This window comes from Podarcis erhardii, assembly GCF_964252035.2.
Source record: "Podarcis erhardii genome assembly, chromosome: 15".
Lineage (NCBI taxonomy): Eukaryota > Metazoa > Chordata > Lepidosauria > Squamata > Lacertidae > Podarcis > Podarcis erhardii.
The window spans coordinates 41,586,576-41,606,460 of record NC_138505.1 but is presented as its reverse complement, the minus strand read 5'-3'; the positions used below and the strand labels follow the sequence as shown (position 1 = coordinate 41,606,460).

At 44.6% G+C, this 19,885-nt stretch overlaps 1 protein-coding gene across 18 annotated transcripts in view; it reads left to right on the top strand.

Moving 5' to 3' along the window:
* Window positions 1-19,885, top strand: part of NCOR2 (nuclear receptor corepressor 2) — a 359,962-nt gene that overhangs the window by 146,033 nt on the left and 194,044 nt on the right. For all 18 annotated transcript variants that reach the window (XM_081841565.1, XM_081841560.1, XM_081841545.1 and 15 more), the window contains exon 7: window positions 13,338-13,394. In XM_081841565.1, coding sequence (XP_081697691.1) covers window positions 13,338-13,394 — 57 coding nt within the window. The remainder of the gene's footprint in view (window positions 1-13,337; window positions 13,395-19,885) is intronic.

The following is a 19,885-nucleotide window of genomic DNA, read 5'->3' as shown; positions in this document are numbered from 1 at the left end:
TTGTGGGGCATAGGAATTTGTTCATATTTCCCCCCCAAAAATATAGTCCGGCCCCCTACAAGGTCTGAGGAACAGTGGACTGGCCCCCTGCTGAAAAAAATTGCTGACCCCTGCTCTTGCCTTTGCCTTTCAACTTCCTTTTTACCAATCCCTTCATTTGGGGAGAGTTTCCTCTTTTGAAGGCAAAGGTGGCCATGCTGGATATTCTTGGCATTTGGTCATTTACATGTATATTTAGTTCAAAATTTGATGTCTTGCATCTGGTCCTGGGTGCCACCAAAGATGCGTTCCAGGGTTGCCGCCCTTCTTTTTTGTGACTGAATATGGATAATTGAAGTCACCCCTAAATACAAGTATTGCATTCTTTCCCAGCCTTGAGTCTTTGCCAGCTGTTACTGAGAATTGAACTGGGGACCGCATGCACGCCCAGCCTGTGCTCTTCCACTGAGCTCTATGGCACTTCCCCAGTTGGAGGAATAGGAGGGAGGCCGGTTTTCCCAGCAAGGCTCGCTCTCTGTGTTTCCTGCCTCCATCCGTGCAAGAAAGCTGGATCCTGAATGGAAATGCTTATGCCTTGTTCCGAGGCACGGTGGAGCTGAGCAATGCTATAAATAAAATCCAGAGCATGGTTCAGCAGCCGTCTCTCTGGAATGGTGACTGGAATTATTCCAGGAAAAACACCTCCCTCTTTCTCTCAAAATAATTCCAGTTTCCTCGTTTCTCCCCACTCGACTCGCAAAAGCCTAAGCCCCCTCTGACAACCGCTGAAGCACATGAGTGACTCACAGGGCAATCCTAAACATGCTTTTTCAGGAGTAAGGCCTGATCGTTCAGTGAAGCTTGCTCCCCTCGCAAGTATGTCTAGATTGTAGCCTCAAGGAACTAGATCGCTTGCAGTGCCTCGTAGGCAAGTTATGTCATTTCCCAAGATGTTCTTGGATTTTATCTGTAGGTACACTCTGTCTCTCCTCTCCCTTTTAGTTACTGAAATATTTTTACCTTGCCTTTTGACCCAGCAGGCCTGCAGGGGAATTTATAATCTGGTGAAGGGAAGGGGGAAGTTAAAGCACCACAGCAAAACAGCGCAGTTCATTAAAGCAGCCCAGAGAAAGCCAACACTTCATAGGCCAAAGCTGGAGAGCCCCACTAGTCATCTGGGATGCAGGGGTACAGCTGCCTTGGGTGCAGAAGGTCCCAGTTTCAGTCCCTGGCATCTCCAGGCGGTGTAATAATAATTGCTACTATTCTTATTTGGTTGTTTTTTTCCAGAAAGGTTAACTCAAAGCAGCTTACAAAAACAAGAATTAAACATCCTAAAATGCACATCAATAGATCCAGGAAATCCAACTCAACATACCCTACTGAAAAATAAGCAGAAAATTGAGGTCTAATAAAAATTAAAAATTTAAAAAAAGAAAGAAAATTGAGGTCTAAAGGACCTGGGTGCATAACCTACCCCCCCCCCCCGTGCCTAATAATTAACAATAATAATTTTCTTATTTATACCTGTCCATTTGTCTGGCCTGCCCCTGCCTAGAAACAGAGGGTGATGGCTCCAGGAATACGTCCCGGGGAAGATCAGTCTTCAAATGGGAAAGCACTGAGAAAGCAGTGCAGCGCAGCTAGAGGGCACCAGGTTGGGAAGTGCTGGTATAGACCGTGCTAAGCTAGATGGGCCAGTGGTCCAGCTTAGTCCAAGGCAGCTTCCTGTGTTCTGACAGGAGCCAGCCAGATGCCTTTGGAAGCCCGCAAGTTGAGCATGAAGGCAACGGACCTCCCCTTTTGTTTGCCCCCACTGTTTGAAATTAATAGCAGATATCTCAGATGGGAGTCCTATTTTTTTCACTGTACAGTGGAGAAATCATAGTGGAGCTCATAGGACTGAACAAGGAAGGTTGCGACTTGCACGTTGGAAGTGCAGCGGTGTGTTTCAGGGTACACCCACACCATACATTCAAAGCACATCCAGCACACATATAAAGGACATGGCTTCCTTCAAGGAATCTTGGGAGCTGTAGTTTGTTAAGGGTGCTAAGAAATGCAGCCCTCTTGGGGGAAACTGCATTTCCCACAAGCCTTGTGGGGAAGCCACATGCTTCAAATGTGCTTTGGATGTATGGCGTGGGTCTGCCCTGTTTGTGGGGTTGAAAACTGGATATATTGGGTGGGAAAATACCAGGTCCTGATAAACCCTTAGCAGATTAGAGGCAGCGTACAGAGGGGTCTCCCACAGTTACTCCCCGCAGGAATCCTGCATGGGAAGGTTGAATCAAGATCCCCACAATTTGGCCCAGGCCGTTCAAGCACTGAGCTCCCTGGTTAAGTGAGGGTTTGAAACTAGATTTGACACTCACTACATCATCGCCATGGTAAAAGAATAAAAGGCAACAGAATACGTTGCGTGCTGTCCTGATTTCCAGGGACTCTGTGCTCCAGAAAGCTCCTCCTGGGAGTAATCTGACTAGCTCCTTAAATAATCAAATGTTTTAAGAACACCTTTTAGAGCAAATTCCTACTGGGGTGTAGGGAAGCAGAAGCCCCTTGGGACAGTGAAAGAGCTACAAGCATTGAGATTGCAGCTCATTAGATCATTCATCTCGGTGTGTCATTTTTCCAGGCTGCCTCACTGGCCACATGTGAGGTTACTTTAACCAGATAGGCGGGGTATAAATAACAACAACAACAACAACAACAACAACAACAACAACAACAACAACTATTATTATTATTATTATTATTATTATTATTATTATTATTATTATTTTCTTACTTTTTGGGTTCTGAAATGCCTTTTCAGGAAGGCTCTCTGAAGGTTTTAAGCACAGTGAGTTGGCAAACACACCAAACTTTGATGCCCATATCTTTAAGTGGCCCAGTGTGATATTGTACTGATCCGTAGGAATGCAATAAGCTGCCTTATGCTGAGCCCGGCCATTAGTCGACTTGGCTCAGCATGTTGTCCACATTGGCTGGCAGCAGCTCCCCACCATGTCAGTCTGGGGGTCTTTCCCAGCCCCACCTGGAGATGCTGGGGGCTAAACTTGGGGCAGGTGCTCTACCCTTGAGCTATGGCCCTGGGCTAGAGGCAGCAGCATCCAGCTATTTGGCCTTCTGCATGATGGAGCAGTTGATGTCACCATCAAATTTATGCCGCTCTGGTATCTATTACTCAGTGACAGTAATGCCAGTGACCCTGCAAGGTGTCTGAATGTGCAGTGATATTTCTGTCAGTGTTTGGTTGTAGTAATGAAACTGTAGCGCCAGTAAGGAAGGGACAGAACAGTGTGATTCATTTATTCTGCTAGGATATGCAGGTTTGGGAGAGTCTGGCTGTGGGATGAATTGTATGGACAGATCAACACTACTTCCTGTCTTGCTGAATTTAACAGGAAGTCTCCATTGCTATGCATAGTGTCCTGCAAGAAGGTCTCCATGCCTGGGAGAGTTGGGCAGGGGAATTTTCTGAAGAATGTCCCTTTTGCTTTTCTGTTAGCAGGAAATTGCCTGCTACTTATTCTATGGACTAAAGATATTTTACTCTGATGCCAAAGAGACTGCACAGTGGAAATCAGAGCACCGGAGGGAAGCTGTATATTTACATTCCAACTGTAGTGTTTATGTACAGATTGAATGGTAGAGGAAATATTTGGACTAGCATTTCCAGAAACGAAAAAAATGTATCACTGTCTCAGGGCCTGGTTTGAGGGCACATGACGCATTCACTTTGCTGAACCTAAGCAGCTCTGGGTCTGTTCAGTGCCCGAATGATAGACCACCCAGGGACCCAGTATTTGCCACTTTGAATTTTATAATTGAAGAAAGGGAGGGTTTTAATGCAATAAATGAACAAGTAATTCATTAATGTTGTAGTATAGGTGACAATGCAGTTTGTCCTGTGGATCTTCAGTGTTCTAGGAAGAGAGGCCATTTTCAGATATTAAAGGAAGACAATTGATCATCTGTAAACACGCGCACACACACACGGTCACACTTGAGTGTGACCAAGAAACAAGCCAGGCTAAAATATGCAGATGAAGAAATAGGGCCATGTAAATAGAAGCTCCTTTTTGATAATGCCAAGTATCCCCCAGTGACTGAGATCAGTGGGGTTTAACTTCCACTTAGTGGTTCAACAGTGACAGATCCCCACCATATGTCCTGTGAACTGTAGTTTCCCACTCACAGAGCTCTGATTCGCAATAGCGCCCCCAACAGGCTACAGTTCCCAAAATTCTTTGGGGGAAATCACATGCTTTAAATGTGCATTAGATGTGCTCTAGAGGCATGGTGCAGATCTGCCCTGTGTCTCTAGGTGCACTTTGCATATCCTACTTTAAATTTGGTAGGCCTCCTAGGAGCCAGCCCCACTTATGGACATGCCCTGTAAAGGTACTCCTTAAATTTGTCTTGCTGATTCAAGTATGTCCCTGATTCAAGCATGCTTACCCAGAGCCCTACTCCACACTTAGTTTATACTCTATGAGTATTTGGAAAACTAGGATTGAGTTTCTGATAAAAGAACCTTTCTGCACTTGCAGCAAGACTGTTGTGTGACTCAGTATGGCCTAGCTGACTTGCCGCTCTGCCATAAACCTCTTTGTTCTTACCTACCCAGCAGCTCTGAGGGTGGGATCTGTACAGCTGGTGGCTCTTTGCTCTTCACAGTACTGCCTGCATACACCAAGTGCACTCAGAAACATGCCTTTATACGGATCCATGGTGAGACGGTGCTTGGAATACTGTGTACAGCTCTCGTTGCTGCACTTCCCAAAGAATATTGCAGAGCTGAGGAGAGGTCCAGAAAGGAGCAGCCAAAATGATCCAGGGGGTAGAGTGATTCCACTGTGAGGAAAGGCTTTTTAGTTTAGAAAAAAAGGCAAGTAAGCGGGGGTAAGATAGATGTGTATAAAATAATGCATGTCATACACAACATGGGTAGACTGACATTTTCCCCTCTCTGTCATAATACTAGAACTCATGGACATCTAGTGAGGCTGGATTTGGGAGATTGAGGACACATAGAAGGAAGGACTTCTTCAATTCGCCCCCACAGGAGGCAGAGATGGCCACCAAGGTGGATTAGGGCTTATCTACACATACCTTTTGACCTACTCTTTCCAGGCAGAGATCTGTGTTTTAATGCTCAGTGTCTGAACATTTTTGGTTTCCCCCAGGATTTTCCTGCAAAAACTCGTGCTTTACAGCTGAATCGGAGCAAATGTCAACTCTTGATGTTTGTTCCGATTGACCTTTAAAGAAGTGCTTGTACACAGAGTTTTAAATTGAGGTCCGTGCATGGAAAGAATGGAGAAAAGGTAAGTAGATAAGCCCTTAGATTAATTCATTGAGGATAACAGCTATCTCTGGCTACTAGTCATGAAAACTGCCATATCAGGGGCACTATGCCTTTGAATACCAGTCAGTGAGAACTATAGCGAGTGGTTTTGTGCCCATGTCTTACTTGTTGGTTTCTCAGAGGCATCTTTGGTCTGATCTAGCACAGCTTTCGTGTGTGCTTATGTCCAGCGTGTATGGAGCTTTCTCCCTGTGAGAGGTTTGACGGAGCTCTAAACAGGGAGTGTACTTTAAAAATAGCAGAATATATTTTGGTTTGTAGACACATTTAATTTAGCAATTGCTTCCAAGGAGGATTTCAAGAGAACACATAGCAGTAATAAAACTGACACTCAAAATAATATCAGGTTGACATTGTGGTATGTAAAACAATAACACAAAACTCCCTCCTCAACACGGTGCGAATATGTTCCATATGACCTGCTGTTCGCAGTGTGTCACTGTATTCTGAATCGCCCTCTCTCTGGAAAGGAAACCTCAATGTGATGTAAGCAGGGCATAAATCTAACATGAATGTGCGCCCAGAAACAGTTGAAAGTGACTCACACTTGTCTCATTGAAATTAGTCATAGTAAACAGAAAGTCTGGCATGGCTGATTGTCAGCTCGCAGATGAGATCCTGCCCTGCAAATCAATTTCATCTGACCTATTACCTAATTTTAATGAAGATGCACCAAAGATGTGCAAAGGCTGTTACATATAAATACCACGGAAGAAGTTTGGAAAAAATTAATGACACTGTCAGGCAGGATCCTTTATTGCCAGTGTTGGATTCAAAAGTGACTAGCAGGTATTTGTTCCTAAGCTTACTGGTGTTGTAAGAAATGTAGAAAAAAATGAAGCTGAGTCTGTGCTTGTTTGGTGGAGTTGTGATAAAGTTAGAACTCATGGGGAGAGAATAATTAAAGGTAATGGAAGGATGATTGGTTATTCCACACCTACAAATCCATTACAAGTTCTCTTGGACTGTTTGAAGGCAGATGCATGGCCAAAGTATTTTATTTTATAGTAGAAAAATCTGTGAAGAGCAGCAAAAACATTATTAGCTGCTAAATGGCAAACTTCGGAAGTAATGAACAGGAGTGGGTTTGCAAAACATGGTATGTTGAGGAAATGTCTAAACTCACAGAAATAAGATTTACTTAAAAGTATTATTATTATACTAGTACAGTGGTACCTCTGGTTAAGAACTTAATTTGTTCTGGGGGTCCGTTCTTAACCTGAAATTGTTCTTAACCTGAGGTAGCACTTTAGCTAATGGGGCCTTCTGCTGCCGCCGCGCCGCCGCTGCGTGATTTCTGTTCTCATCCTGAAGCAAAGTTCTTAACCCGAGGTCCTATTTCTGGGGTAGTGGAGTCTGTAACCTGAAGTGTGTATAACCCAAGGTACCATTGTATGTCAGAGTAGGAGAACAGGGACAAAAGGCAGGAACAGTTTTAAGATTTGCCACCCCCCTTCATTGGTTAAATGAAGCAAAAACCTGATTTTAGAGTTATTTGTGTGCTTTTACTGTTGAAATAGTAAGGGGAAAATGTGATATAAAACTGATATATCTTGTCTATGGAATGAATGCAGGGGAGTTGTATCGTAAATAGTAAATTTTGGTATGCATTACATGCTTGCATGTGAGGTGTGTGTGAATGGTTTTGTCCACAGTTTCATTTGTCAGGATAAAGAGCATAGTTTTCAGAAGCTGAGAGAGATGGAAACATCCAATCCAGCATTTTCGTTTTGTGTGTGTTTCTGCATATGCAGATGGGACACCTGAGCGGCGCCTGGGTGCAAGCCCTCCATAACCCTGAAGCCTGCCTTCCTTGCTGGTTCTCCTGCCTTTTGCAACCAACTGTGAAGAGTCTTGTCAGGTCACAAAATACACTCCAGGCCTCTGGGCTGCTCTCTGGGGAGCAGAGATGTGCACAAGGAAAAGAGCTTCCTTTCCCTCCTGGAATTAGATCAATTTAAAACCCTATCACTCAGATGTGGTTTGACTAGGCTTGCGCTCACACTTCCCTTTTCTGGCAGTGACTCACCCCCTCAGCCACCCGGTGGCTCCTTTGAAAGTCAGCCTGAAGTTGCAGACTCGGAAACCGGGTCTTTTGTGGGTGGTAATTCAAGAGCTGACCACTGGATGGCGTCACCGGCTGTGTAACGTGTCCAAGAGACGCTTTCGTTGTGCAGAGGGGTTCAGCAAAGACTCTGAAATAAGCTTTGCAGTCACAGAATAAGAGGAGAAGGGCTCTTTTGTGAATCAGCAACTGGTTAAAGGATCAGGAAGGTCAGAGTAGGAATAAATGGATAGTTCTCCCAGTGGCAGAGGTGTACTAAGTATACTCTTCTCCAAGGATCAGTGTTGGACCCTGTCCTCTTAACTTGCTCATAAACAATCTATCGTTAAAAATGTTTGTTTGAAATGCCTCCCTGTTTCTTTGTTGTAAGCCACTTCGAACATGAGTGTGTGTGTGTGTGTGTGTGTGTGTGTGTGTGTGTGTAAAAGTGGCATACAGATAAAATGAATGAATGAACGAATGAATGTTAGGGGTAAGCCAAGCTTGCTGATGATTCCAAATTGTTCAGGGTAGTTAGAATAGAAAAAGATACAGGGAGCTCCAAAAGGCTGTCCCTAAAATGGAGGAACGGGCAACAAAATGACAGATGCAGTTCAGCGTAAACAAGTGCAAAGTGATGCATGATGGGGCAAAAAGTACAGTGGTGACCCGCAAGACGAACGCCTCGCAAGACGGAAAACTCGCTAGACGAAAGGGTTTTCCGTTTTGGAGGTGCTTCGCAAAACAAATTTCCTATGGGCTTGCTTCGCAAGACGAAAATGTCTTGCGAGTTCCTGCGGGGTTTTTTTCCTTTCCCCCCCTTTTTCTAAGCCGCTTATCTGCTTATCCGCTAAGCCGCTAATAGCGCTAATCCGCTAATCTGTCAATGGGCTTGCTTCGCAAGACGAAAAAACCGCTAGACGAAGAGACTCGCGGAATGGATTAATTTCGTCTTGCGAGGCACCACTGTATTGCATGTCGCATGTACTTTCCTGGGGTTTGAACCTGGTGGTGAGTGACAATAAGAACAACAGCTTGGGGTTGACAAAGGGGTTGACCCAGTGTGTGGCAGCCATGAAAAAAGGTGAATTCTGCGCTAGGGATCATTAGGAAAGGGTTCAGCCACAACATTACATACAATTTGGGTCATCTTGCCTCGAGCAGAATACTGCAGTACTGGAAAGGATTCAGAAAAGGGCAACCAAATGATCAAGGGGCTGAAGCTGCTGTCCTGCAACAAATGGCTGCAAGGCTTGAGGCTTTTCAGTTTAGAGAAAAGGTAAGAGGTGCATAAGATGAAGAAGGGTGTGGAGAAAGTGAACAGGTACCAGAACCGGGGGCCATCCAACAAACCTGAATATTGGAAGATTTAGGACAGACAACAGAAAGTGCATTACCGCTCCCTCAGGATAGAGTGCTGGCCAGCAACCTGGAGGCTTTAAAAGAGGATCAGAACAGTTCATGGAGGATAATGGTCACTAGCCCAGTGGCTGTGCTCCACCTATCCTGGCAGACGAAAGATGCATCTGAATATCAGTTGCTGAGAGTCAGAAGTAGGAACCCCAAGTATCCACTAGGACCCCACATATTATTGCAGTCAGGTCATAAGCATCTGGCTGGCCACCGTGAGAACAGGACGCTGGACTCACTGGGTCTTCGGTCTGATCCATCAGGGCTCTCCTTATGTTCTTAGGGCTGATTCCCCATAGCTTAAACTTAGCTCCTTAGTGCTCAGCTCTGGCACCTGTTTTCAGTGCAAGGGCTCAGTTTTGAAACCTATAGGTGAGAGTGCCCCTGAGCAAGCATAATTTGTTTATTTGCTTACTTACAAAAATATTTATATACCACTATTCATAAACATGTCTTAGCAGTTTGAAACATACAATGAAACCATATAGCAATAACAAATAAAATTGCTGTAATGCTGCTGAACAACTAGAGTCCCCACATCTCCAGGGTCAAGGGGCAAAGGCATTTCTATAGTGGGTGTTTCCAGACAGACTAGAGACCCAGCACCTCTTTTTCAAGGAAGAGTCCGAGAACTTTGCCCTCTCAACCATCCTGCTGCATTCTGCCCTTGCCACCTGCAGAGTTAAACTTCCCCTTGGAACCATCTTTTGAGGTCACTTGTGCTAGCACCCAAGAAATGTGTGTTGCCAGCTGTGTATGCCCAGATGCTTGGCAGATCAGGAAGCCCAACTTTATCCTTTGTGGTCAGTATTCTCCTCAAGTGGTTAGGCATGAGAGGATGATGATAATGAAAACAGAATATTTAGTATTTTAGCCTATTGATAGCAAGTAGTCAAGATGGTTGTATGGCAGAGGCAAGCAGATCTATTTGTTGTTGCTAGAACCATGGAATCAGTGTTCGAAATTAGCCAGGCACTAGGCTCATTTTGCACCTGGCTATTGGCCACTTGCGACCAAGTGAAGATGTCCAGATGCCAGGATGGCACCGGACATCTCCACCATCTGGAGGTGCATTCCTGGGGATCATTACATCTTAACTGTTTCCACACATTAATACCACATCCTGTAGAATTCTATCCATTCTATTTAATCTGCACAATTAGAATGAATTTCTGGAACCAAATTGCCCTTTCTGTGCAGCCTGAGCAGGAGCAGTCACCATCAAGAAAAAGAGGTTAGAATAGGCCAATATATGTGGACTGTCCCTGGATCAAGTGACTTTTCTTCTTTAAGTTCTCAAAGTTCTTAACCTAGCTCAAGGTTGTTATCTGAACTAGCCAGATGTTTAACTGATAGTCCATCATTTGAAAAATTAGACTTACCACAAAATGGCAACTAGACATTCTGTTTTGGTGACTATAACCTTGATTTAATGAGCCGTTTGGCACCTAGTTTATATATCTGAGTTTCTAACACCGCTTGGAATCCACCAACTTGAGCCAGGTCCAAGAGAGTGGCTCAGAATCTAGCAAGATACTCTTAGGCTAGATAGGTGCCATACATTTAAAGCACAATGTTGCCCTCAAAGAATCCTGAGAACTGTAGTTTTTTTAAGGGCATTGGGAATTGTAGCTCTATGAGAGGGGTAAACTACAGTTCTCAGGATTCTTACAGTTTTCTGTGTGCTTTAAATGTATGGTGTGCATGTGACCTTAGAATTAAGGAGCATTGTGCCTCTGAGCATTCTTGCTTCCACTACTAGTACGTGAAAAATCCGCCTATTGAGCTTTTTGCCTTTCTAAATTTAGAAAGGAGGAGAAAAGCTGCTTTGTTGCTGTTGCTAAACAGTTGGGAGCCAGAATCTTTGCTGGTCAACTGCCTATCAGCCCAGATCTATCAGTAGATCTTCATCTACTCTCTGTCCATCCTTGCATATGAATCTCTTATGCTACCTACTTCTCTTGGATATTTCTCACATTGCTCTATTCTCCTGCCTGTTTTTATTGGTTACTGCAGGGTTATTCTGCCCCAACCCCCCCCTCAATGTTATTGGGCTACAGCTCCCATCCTTCCCTCACCATTGGCCATGCTGGCCGGGGCTAATGGAAGTTGGGGGTCTTAGCAACATCTAAGGGCATCATGTTCCCTGTTGTTGGATTATTACAAGTCACTGAAATTATGGCAATACAGTTAAGTAAGTAAAATGAAAGAGCGATTTGGTTGAATGCTTTGGGAAGGCAGGATGCTGGACTAGATGGAACTTTTTGTTCTGATCCATTAGGCCTCTTCCTACAATATCTTATTTATATCACGCCTTAGAGTGCACATGCATTATCTCAAAAGTTCCTACAACAGCCTTGTAAGGTAGTCCAGATAGTCAGGGTTTGTTTAAGGCCATCTAATGACTCTTATGATACAGGTGGGATTTGAACAGGGACTTCTTGGTTCAGAGCTCATTCTCTTGACTGATTTGTCACACTCTTGCTTGCAAGGTGGTTATTTTCTACACCCCACAAAGGGCCAGAAACTTTCAGGTCTTAATTCCCCCCCCCCCCCATAAGATCTCTCCATCCATCTTTGTGATGATTAATCCAGAGTAACTTCTTTTTCTACTTTCTTCATTGTTCTTTATATATTTTTTTCTTGTATTGTAAATCTCTGAGGAGGATTGTTGGTTCAGAACTATGGTTTGTCCTCATGAGACCCTCATGTGGCAACTAATAGCTTACTGTTTCATCCAGATATAGCAAACTGTGGTCTGCTCAAAACTTAAATTTTCTATATTTGACAGCCTATAGTTTGCCGCAAATTAAGAAGTAGACACCCCCCCCCCACTCCACATGGGCAAGAGAGGAGTGTTTGAGTCCAATACATTATCCAGTTCATTTGCATATGACAAAACAATGGTTTACGTCTGAATGCCACAGAAATACATAATTTGCATGGTGAAAATTAGCTTCAGCGATACGCTGGCTTGTGTGTGCCCTTTTCCTCCTCTAGTGCGATTGTGATGAGGTCTTATAAAACTCTTCTTACAGCCCACAAACTGTTTAATCTAAACTATGGTTTGTTTGAAACAAGCCAAGTTCAAACCATGGGTTATGAAGCTTGCTTGTTTAAACAAACCATTAACCACAGCTTAAGAGTTTGAGCCCTACATTAAATGGTTCCTAATTGAAATCAGAAGTGAAAACTTCCAAATGTTCCATGTCTATGCTGGAGGAGGAATAGGAAGCAGGAAATGTGCAGGCTCTTGTCACACTAAACTGCAGTATGGTTGAAACACAAACGTCTTTTTATTAATTGCACAGTGCCTAGTTTTTAATTTGGATGCTAGCTAATTGGGAGATATTTATAATGAGATTATTACAAACTACATTCCCATGGTTGCATACTCAAAACTGCCAATGCTGATAAATAACTCCCTGTTAACAAGCATGGTCAAGGAATAATATCCACTCCTTTTGGTGCCATGCACTGGGAAGCTGAAAGGCTGTTAGGCGAGAGCAAGTTTTCCTCAAATGATCTTGATGATACATCCTCAGAGAGGGGTGAACCAACTTCCGTTGCTCAGGGTGTTGCTCCCATAAGGTGACTTAAGCCCCATGCTCCATTTGTTGAAGGATTTGTCTCCAGCCCCGTCTGTTCCTGGACCTGCCCTCTTTGGCTTTCGTTCCTCATTGGCTTTTTGGTAGCAGGTTTACCAGGCTGTTAGTAAGAATCATCAGGGAAAGCAGCCTGTGTGTGAGTGGAAAGGTCATCTTTTATTTAATCGCTTTGGTGCCATGAGCTTCCAAGCCCTGTTCTGACATGTCCCCTCAAGAGCATGTGTGCTCGTTTTGTGTATATTTCTGTGAGCACGAGGTAATCTAGCTTGGGGAGGAAAAGAGCAGGAAGATAAAGAGGAGAGGGAGGAGTGCTGGTGGGTGGGTCAGGGCAGATGACCCAAGGATGTCACATCCTTTTGACAAGGCCAGTTCCTGGAAAAGGGGGCATGGCAAAGCAGACCTTCCCCTCTCTCCCAGGATAGCCACTGAAGTAATTGCACAGTACCCAGACAATTTGAAAGTGAAAGAGAATTTGTTTGGCGCAGCGAGAGAGAAAAAGGCTTTTTGATGTGTGAGAGTCTTGTGCTAGATTGCTACCAAGGCACCACAAGCGGAGTATATCCTTTCCCCCGTCCCGTGGTTCATTTTTGCAGTTGAGACCTTGAAGCATACGTGAGAGTTTTCTCCTGTGTGTGCCTCTTGTTTGGGTTTTTCAGCTTGGCAGCCGTTCAAACCCTTCCCAGTCTGTGACATTGCACTGTGTGTGGGAGGGTTCTCTCTCTCTCTCTCTCTCTTTGCGCTTTTAACCTTTCTCCTCTTGCCTTGGGGAAGGGTGGGGAGGGAAATGAGGCTAAATCTGTAGGCCCTTTGCCTTTGAGGGAAAATTTGAGGGAGCGGGGAAGCAAGTGAAACCTGCAAGTGTGGGACTCCAGTTGTTAAGTCATTTAGCATTCTCCTATTTTCCTTTTCACTGTTGCAGAAAAAAGCGGAAGCAGCACACAGGATTCTGGAAGGGCTGGGACCTCAGGTGGAGTTGGTAAGTCTGTCTGTGATTTTAACAAATATACATACAGTGTTTTTCTCTCTCCCTACAGCCGCCCCCACCTACCCTGCATGCTTCCTCCCCCCCCCCCTTACTTGCCATCTTTGGAGTTTTGGAGGGTAGCCAAATGGTTGAGAAGGAGATAGACTGACTCTAGCATCTGCATGACGGCGAGATCTGCAAGGAAGCCTCCCTCTGATTTGAGAATGGCCTGATTCTGGTGCAGGAAGCTTAGCAGACAGGGCCAGTGGGCTGAGAACACCTGCCTGGTGACAACAGAATGTAGAGGAAGCTGCCGTACATTGGCCCATTCACTCCAGTATGGTCTGCACTGGCATGACTTATTTTTGAGAAACCCATGTTGGGTCTTAGTAATCACAGTGCTCACAGACCGACTGTTGAACTATCTGTTCTAGGACCTTCCCTGGTATCGATGTTAAGCTTACCAGTTAGTATTTACCTGGGTCTTCCTTTTCCTTTCCCCCCTTTTTGAAGATGGGGACAACATTTGCTTGCTTCCAGTGTGTAGGGACCTCAGCTGTTATCCAAGAACAGCAAGCTCCTTTAGTACCCTTGGATTCAGCTCTTCAAACCCTAGAGATTCAAATTCATCTAAAGTAGCTAGGTGTTCCCTTACTACCTCTTTGCCTATCTTAGGCTGCAGCTCCCTCCTTACATCATATATTCTGTTATCACCAGGTTGGAGATTGCTTTCCTTTTAGGTGAAGACAGAAGCAAAGTAGGTGTTGAGTAGTTCCACCTTTTCTCTGTCCCCTAATAGCATTTCTCTGTCTTCCCCACACAGGGGATCTACCATTTGCTTGTTTTTCCTCTTATTTCGGATGTAGCCAAAGAAACTTTCATTCATAAAGCTCATTATGAGCTTTAGCCAGCCTGACTTTCCCCATGCAACTGTTGGCTACTCGTGTGTACTCCTCCTTTATGACTTCCCCGTTCTTCCATTTCTTATACATGCCCTTCTTAACTCTCAGCTCATCTGTAAGCTCCTTATGCATCCGCACCAGTTTCCTTAGATGCCTCCCACTTTTCTTACTTTTGGAATTGTCTGCATTTGAGCCTTCAGTATTTCTCCTTTTAGAAACTCCCATCCTTCTTAGACTCCGTTCTCATTGAGTGTTTCTGATGACGGGATCACACTCAATAGTTCCTTCAGCTTTTCGAAATTGACCTTTTTAAAGTCCAGAGTGTGTAGCCAACGCTCAATTTTCCCTTGCCTCTGTATCCTGAAACCCAGGAAAACATGATCCCTTCTTCCCAAGTTTCTGAGTGCTTCCACTTCATCAGTAAGTTCCTCCCTATTGGTGAGGACCAGGTCCAAGATAGGTGATCCCCTTGTTGGTTCTTCCACCTTCTGGGAAATGAAATTGTCAGCGAGGCAATGGAGGAATTTGTCAGACCTTAACACTCTTGGCAGAGTTTGAGTCCCAACAGATATCGGGGAAGTTGAAATCCCTATGATTACTATTTCTCTCTTTTTTAATGTTTGGTAATCTGCTCTAGTAAGGCATCATCCAAGCCTTCAGTCTGGCTTGACGGTCTATAGCAGACACCCCCAGGAAGGTCACTGTTGTTTCTCTCTCCTCAATTTTTACCCATATACTCTCAGTCTGCTTTTCATGCTCCAGGTCATGGATTTCTTCACAAGTGTACACATCCTTTATATATAATGCTGCTCCTCCTCCCTTCCTGTTCGGTCTATTCCTTTTGAACAGGTTATACCCCTCAATTCCTACATGAAATTTGTTAAATTTAGCCTGCCCAGTGGCTGCAGGAAGCAGCTGGATGTAAATTGCACAGTGAATTGTGGGCAGGGCTCCTTTTGGTCTTTGGCTGCTGCCTTTCATGTCCGGTCGTGACACTCTGGTTGCTGTCTGTGGTTACTAGGCAGCTGTGATGATGCCTTTGGGCTGCAGTACGTGAGCGACTTGTACTGTGGCTGATCACCCTGCCTATGAATGAAAGCCACCTGGAGTGCGCCTTCATAAATGGTATGAGGGTGATGGTGGATGTCACTGTGGTCTTTCAGAGTTTTTTAAAAATAAAAAATAGGCTGGTCTCTTTGGAGCAATTAAATCATTTCAAGTAAAAAATCTTTCCCAACCCCCTTCCCCGCTGTGGGCCTCCCATCCTTTCAAAATTAAATGCTATTGATGTCTTCTGTTGATTTGCTGGTGTGCCTCCTCTCCCTGACTGCATTCACATCCCGGCGGTGGGTGCTCTTTTACCATTTGACAGCCATGGCTTCCCCCAAAGAAATCCTGGGAACTGTAGTTAGTTAAGGGTGTTGTCAATTGCACCTCTTGGAGGCGGTTCCCTGACTACTCTCAGCTCCCTTAACGAACTGCAGTTCCCAGGATTCTTGGGTGGGGGGTGGAGCCTTGACTTTTAAAATGGTAGAAGGGTGCTTTCACTCTATAGTGTAGATGTGCCCCATTTTACAGTAGTCCATACAATGACAGCTATGTTAACATAGTGTGCTATTAGTTTCTGTTGGTTGGGTCTGTACATAAAGTCAAATACCCCACAAGGATCACATCCCTAGTACTTACCTCTGTGGCTTTGTAGATTTGGCAGTTCAAGTGTGGAACATTGGTACTGGCAGTGTAGAACATGCCCACTGACAAATCTCAGTTTGTTTGTTTTTTAAAGATGACTGTTTTTGTGGAGGGGAGAGTCTCAGCAGAATTTTCAGTGATTAGTGGGTGGGACCAGTGCTCATTATAACTCTTTGCCTCTCCTCTGTGATTGACAGAAGGTTAATTTGGATTCAAGTCACATCATATTTATAATTTCATTGTGAGTTGAAATAATTCATTTTCTTGGTGCAGAATTTGCATTTCACTGAAACAGATTTCCTTTTTAATTGTCTAAGCCCTTCTTGTGGCTACTCCGGCACATGAGAGTGTGTTTGTTCAGATTTTGGGAATAACTTGCTATATACTCAGTGGCATAGTGCTACCTGTGCCCACAACAAGAGCTTGGGTGCCCCCCCCAAAAAACGGATGGAGGTAAACTGGGAGATGAATCCTCCACCTGGCTCCATCAAGAGGAGACTTATGACCTATGAAGCTGCCATGCATCAATCCTGCATTCCCCAACTCTGTGCTGTCCGGGTGTTACTGGACTATAAATCCTACCAGCTGCACCTAGCATGGCCCAGTGGCCAAGGAGGATGTGCCTCCTTACAGATTAAAAAAAACCACACAAACATGTTCAGACAGAAAGTCCTTCTCTCTGACTTCCTAGTTTTCTGTTTCATTTTTTAAATGCATGGGGGTTATTTAAACCGTAACCCATCTACCTGTGTGGTGTAGCAGTACATCCCAGGAGAAGCTGTGCCATTTGGTCTGCCTGGCTTCCACTCGACTCATTTTCAAACTTTCACTCTGAAACTTTGCTTGAGGAAATCCCCTGTGCAAGTCGCTTTCTCTAGCTTGTGCTGGCCTCAACTTGCACAGCAGACAGGGAGAACTTGTCGTGCTGACCCCGAAAAAATTGGGACATTCTGCAGCTTCCCAACTCATGACTAGTGTTCAACTCCGAAGCCCCTGGTTGCATTACTCATCTGGAAGCAGCCCAAGTATGGCCATAATTTTGATGAATGATTCATAAGCCAAGTGTTAGTCATGTCTGAGGAGGTAGCTGCTTAAGGTGGCCTTGAGGGCACTTTGTTCCTTCTCCTTAAGTGAGAAGGCCCAGAGAAGTCACTGAGCGACAGGATGTTTCCCCAGAAGGGCTTCAGTCACATTCACACATTGGGTTGGTCTGGGCTTTGTTGTTTTGAAGACGCAAGAATCACACGGCTGCTCCACCTCCCCCAGGGCTGTCTTATTTTGACTTGCAGTGACACTCCAGCAGCAGTTCTGGCGGGTGTTTTAATAGTCAATATGTTTTGAAGTGGCAGTGCCAGAGATTGAACATGTAGTCTTTAGACATGCAAAATATCTTTCTGGGAGAAGGCAAGGAGGAGACGTCTCTCTCTCTCTCTCTCTCTCTCTCTCTCTCTCTCTCTCTCTCTCTCTCTCTCAAAAACCAACAGAAACAGAGCTTTACTGTACAGGTTGGTGTTCTCCACAGTCTCTGAATTCTGTTGTAGTACATGAAAGGAATTCAGCATTGAGTTGTCTGTGTTGAAAATACCACAAGTCTCTCTGTTGGTTTTGCTGCAACAAACTAACATAGCTGCCCACCTGGAAATTAGGGAAATAGATCCTGGGTATGTGTGTGTGCATATTTTTAAAGTTACTGGACTGTATTTATTGACCTTACCGTTTTTTGTGGTTTTCCAATGATGTTTTCTTTATAGCTTTGTTGTTTTCTGTCTGAAAAATTAAACGGATAGAGAGGAGAGAAGTGGGGAGAGTCTTGTAAGAGTGGGTGGGTGTCAACAAACCCTTCTGCAGTATTGAAACAAAGCAATTAGATAAATTTCCCAAACATCGTCAGGATATGTGGGGGGAGGGAATAGATCCACTATCAAGATTGGATTCAAGGCTCACCCTGAGCAGCTGTTATATCTTGTTCCAGGTGAAAGTGAGTTTTAATTCTTGAATTGCTGCACCATTTGCTTTCTCTAGGGACCCAAATCACAATCCCTTCTTTATGAAATTTGTTGTTGTTTAAAAAGTTGTACACTTTGCCCATTCAGCCACATTCTCTGGGTGGTTCACAGTTTAAGATCATCAAATATAAATGCAGCAGTTAACATCTGTATCCAGCTAAGTTCTAATTAGAGTAGACCCACTGAAATTAATGGGCCTGCATTAATTAAATTTGTTAACAAATTAATTAAATGGGTGTACTCTGAGTAGGGCTAGCAATGGATCCAACCCTGTGTATGGCCAAATGTGGTTTCAGGCTAGGCTAGGCTTTCTGATACATCTTTGTCCTGATGCTTAGGTGTTTATTGGTCAAAAGAACATACATAAAGTATATCCCAGCTCAATGAGGTCTTTGGTTCATCATTATAGTTGTTGCTATTATTGTTTATTATTATTTATACTTGTTGGTTGCTTGTTACCCAAAGGTCTCTAAGAGACTTTCAACACATTTAAAAACACTACTATAAATTCACTATGCCATATAACAAACCTCCGAATACCATGGAAGAACCAGGGCTCAGTTGCGGAGCATCCACATTGCATGTTGAATCTCCAGGTGGGGCTGGAAAGGTCCCTTCGCTGCCCAGGCTCCCATCCCAAATTCCACAGCAGAGGCTCTCATGAGAGAGTAGAGATGTGAAGGCCCTGGAAAGAATTCAATCTCCACTGCCCCAAAATCTCCCTCTGCACCCCTCCCCCCAAAAGAAGGAAGATTTGGGGGGGGGTGCATTGGGGATGGGTGGGATTATGAAATATTTTCTTTTGGAATGGTGAGCAAAATGTTAAGGCAAGGTGTCCAAATGATTTCTAGAACTATGCAGCAGGGAGACCTTTATGTAAGACTGTGCACAGTATCAGATAATTACAGATCATTACTGAGAGTACAACTCTCAAATGCAAGCGCAAAATGCAATTTCTGCAGTTTCTGCCATTGTCACAAGGGGAGGAAAGTTTCTTCTAGAAAAACCAGGGGTGGGGGTGGGAAGCTTGACAATTTCTGTAAATTTTACATCTCTACGTGGAGAGTAAGAAAGTTTTTCTCAAGACTTGCAATGGTGCAGGGCAGGCTATAGGTACAGAATGCCAAAGTGAGTTTGAGAACTGCATCAAGGATTTGAGACCATACGAGAGCTGCAAATGTGTCTCGACAAATAGCCGCTCCCCTTCTGCCAGCTATTAAAGGCAAGATGTGGCCTGCTCACTCGCAAGACTCTTTCCTCCTATGGCACTGGAGCACTTGGAGGCACACACTCCTCCAAATGGGATCATGGGTCTGCTCCCAGTGGTGGAGGCGACTGAGTCTTTGTCAGCAGGACAGAGGTCATCCCCCATGACTCCTCCTCCTCCCCCTCCCCCTCTCGGCTGGTTGACATCTTTGGTCATTGCTAGGGAATCTCACAGCTCCCTGGCTGGTGGCAGAATAGGGAGCCAGCAGGACGCTCTCCCCTTCTGTGCCCTTTAAAGGTGTAGAAGCAGGGCACCCATCCTCCCTCCCAGGCCCCTAAGGCAGCTGGGATTGTGGGGTCACATCACCCTCAAACCCTGAGGAGCTGCTGCCAGTCGATGGATCAATGATCCAATCTAGTATAAGGCAGATTCCTATGTTCCTAAGCATGCTCTGCTCGGACTGAGTCCTGCTGCTTCCTTCTGGGGGAAACTGCTCTTTAGCACTCAGTTGGAGCAAATGACAATTCAGGTTTCTCATGAATTGCCATTTGTTCCATTCAGTTGCTGAAGAGCAGGTTTTGCCTTGGAAAGGAGCAGGGCAAGGGGAAGGCCCCTCAGACGTGTGCCTAGAACGCGTGGGTCAAGCAGAAAACCACTTTGACCTGTGCTTTCTATGCACAGAAGTGTGGATGAGCC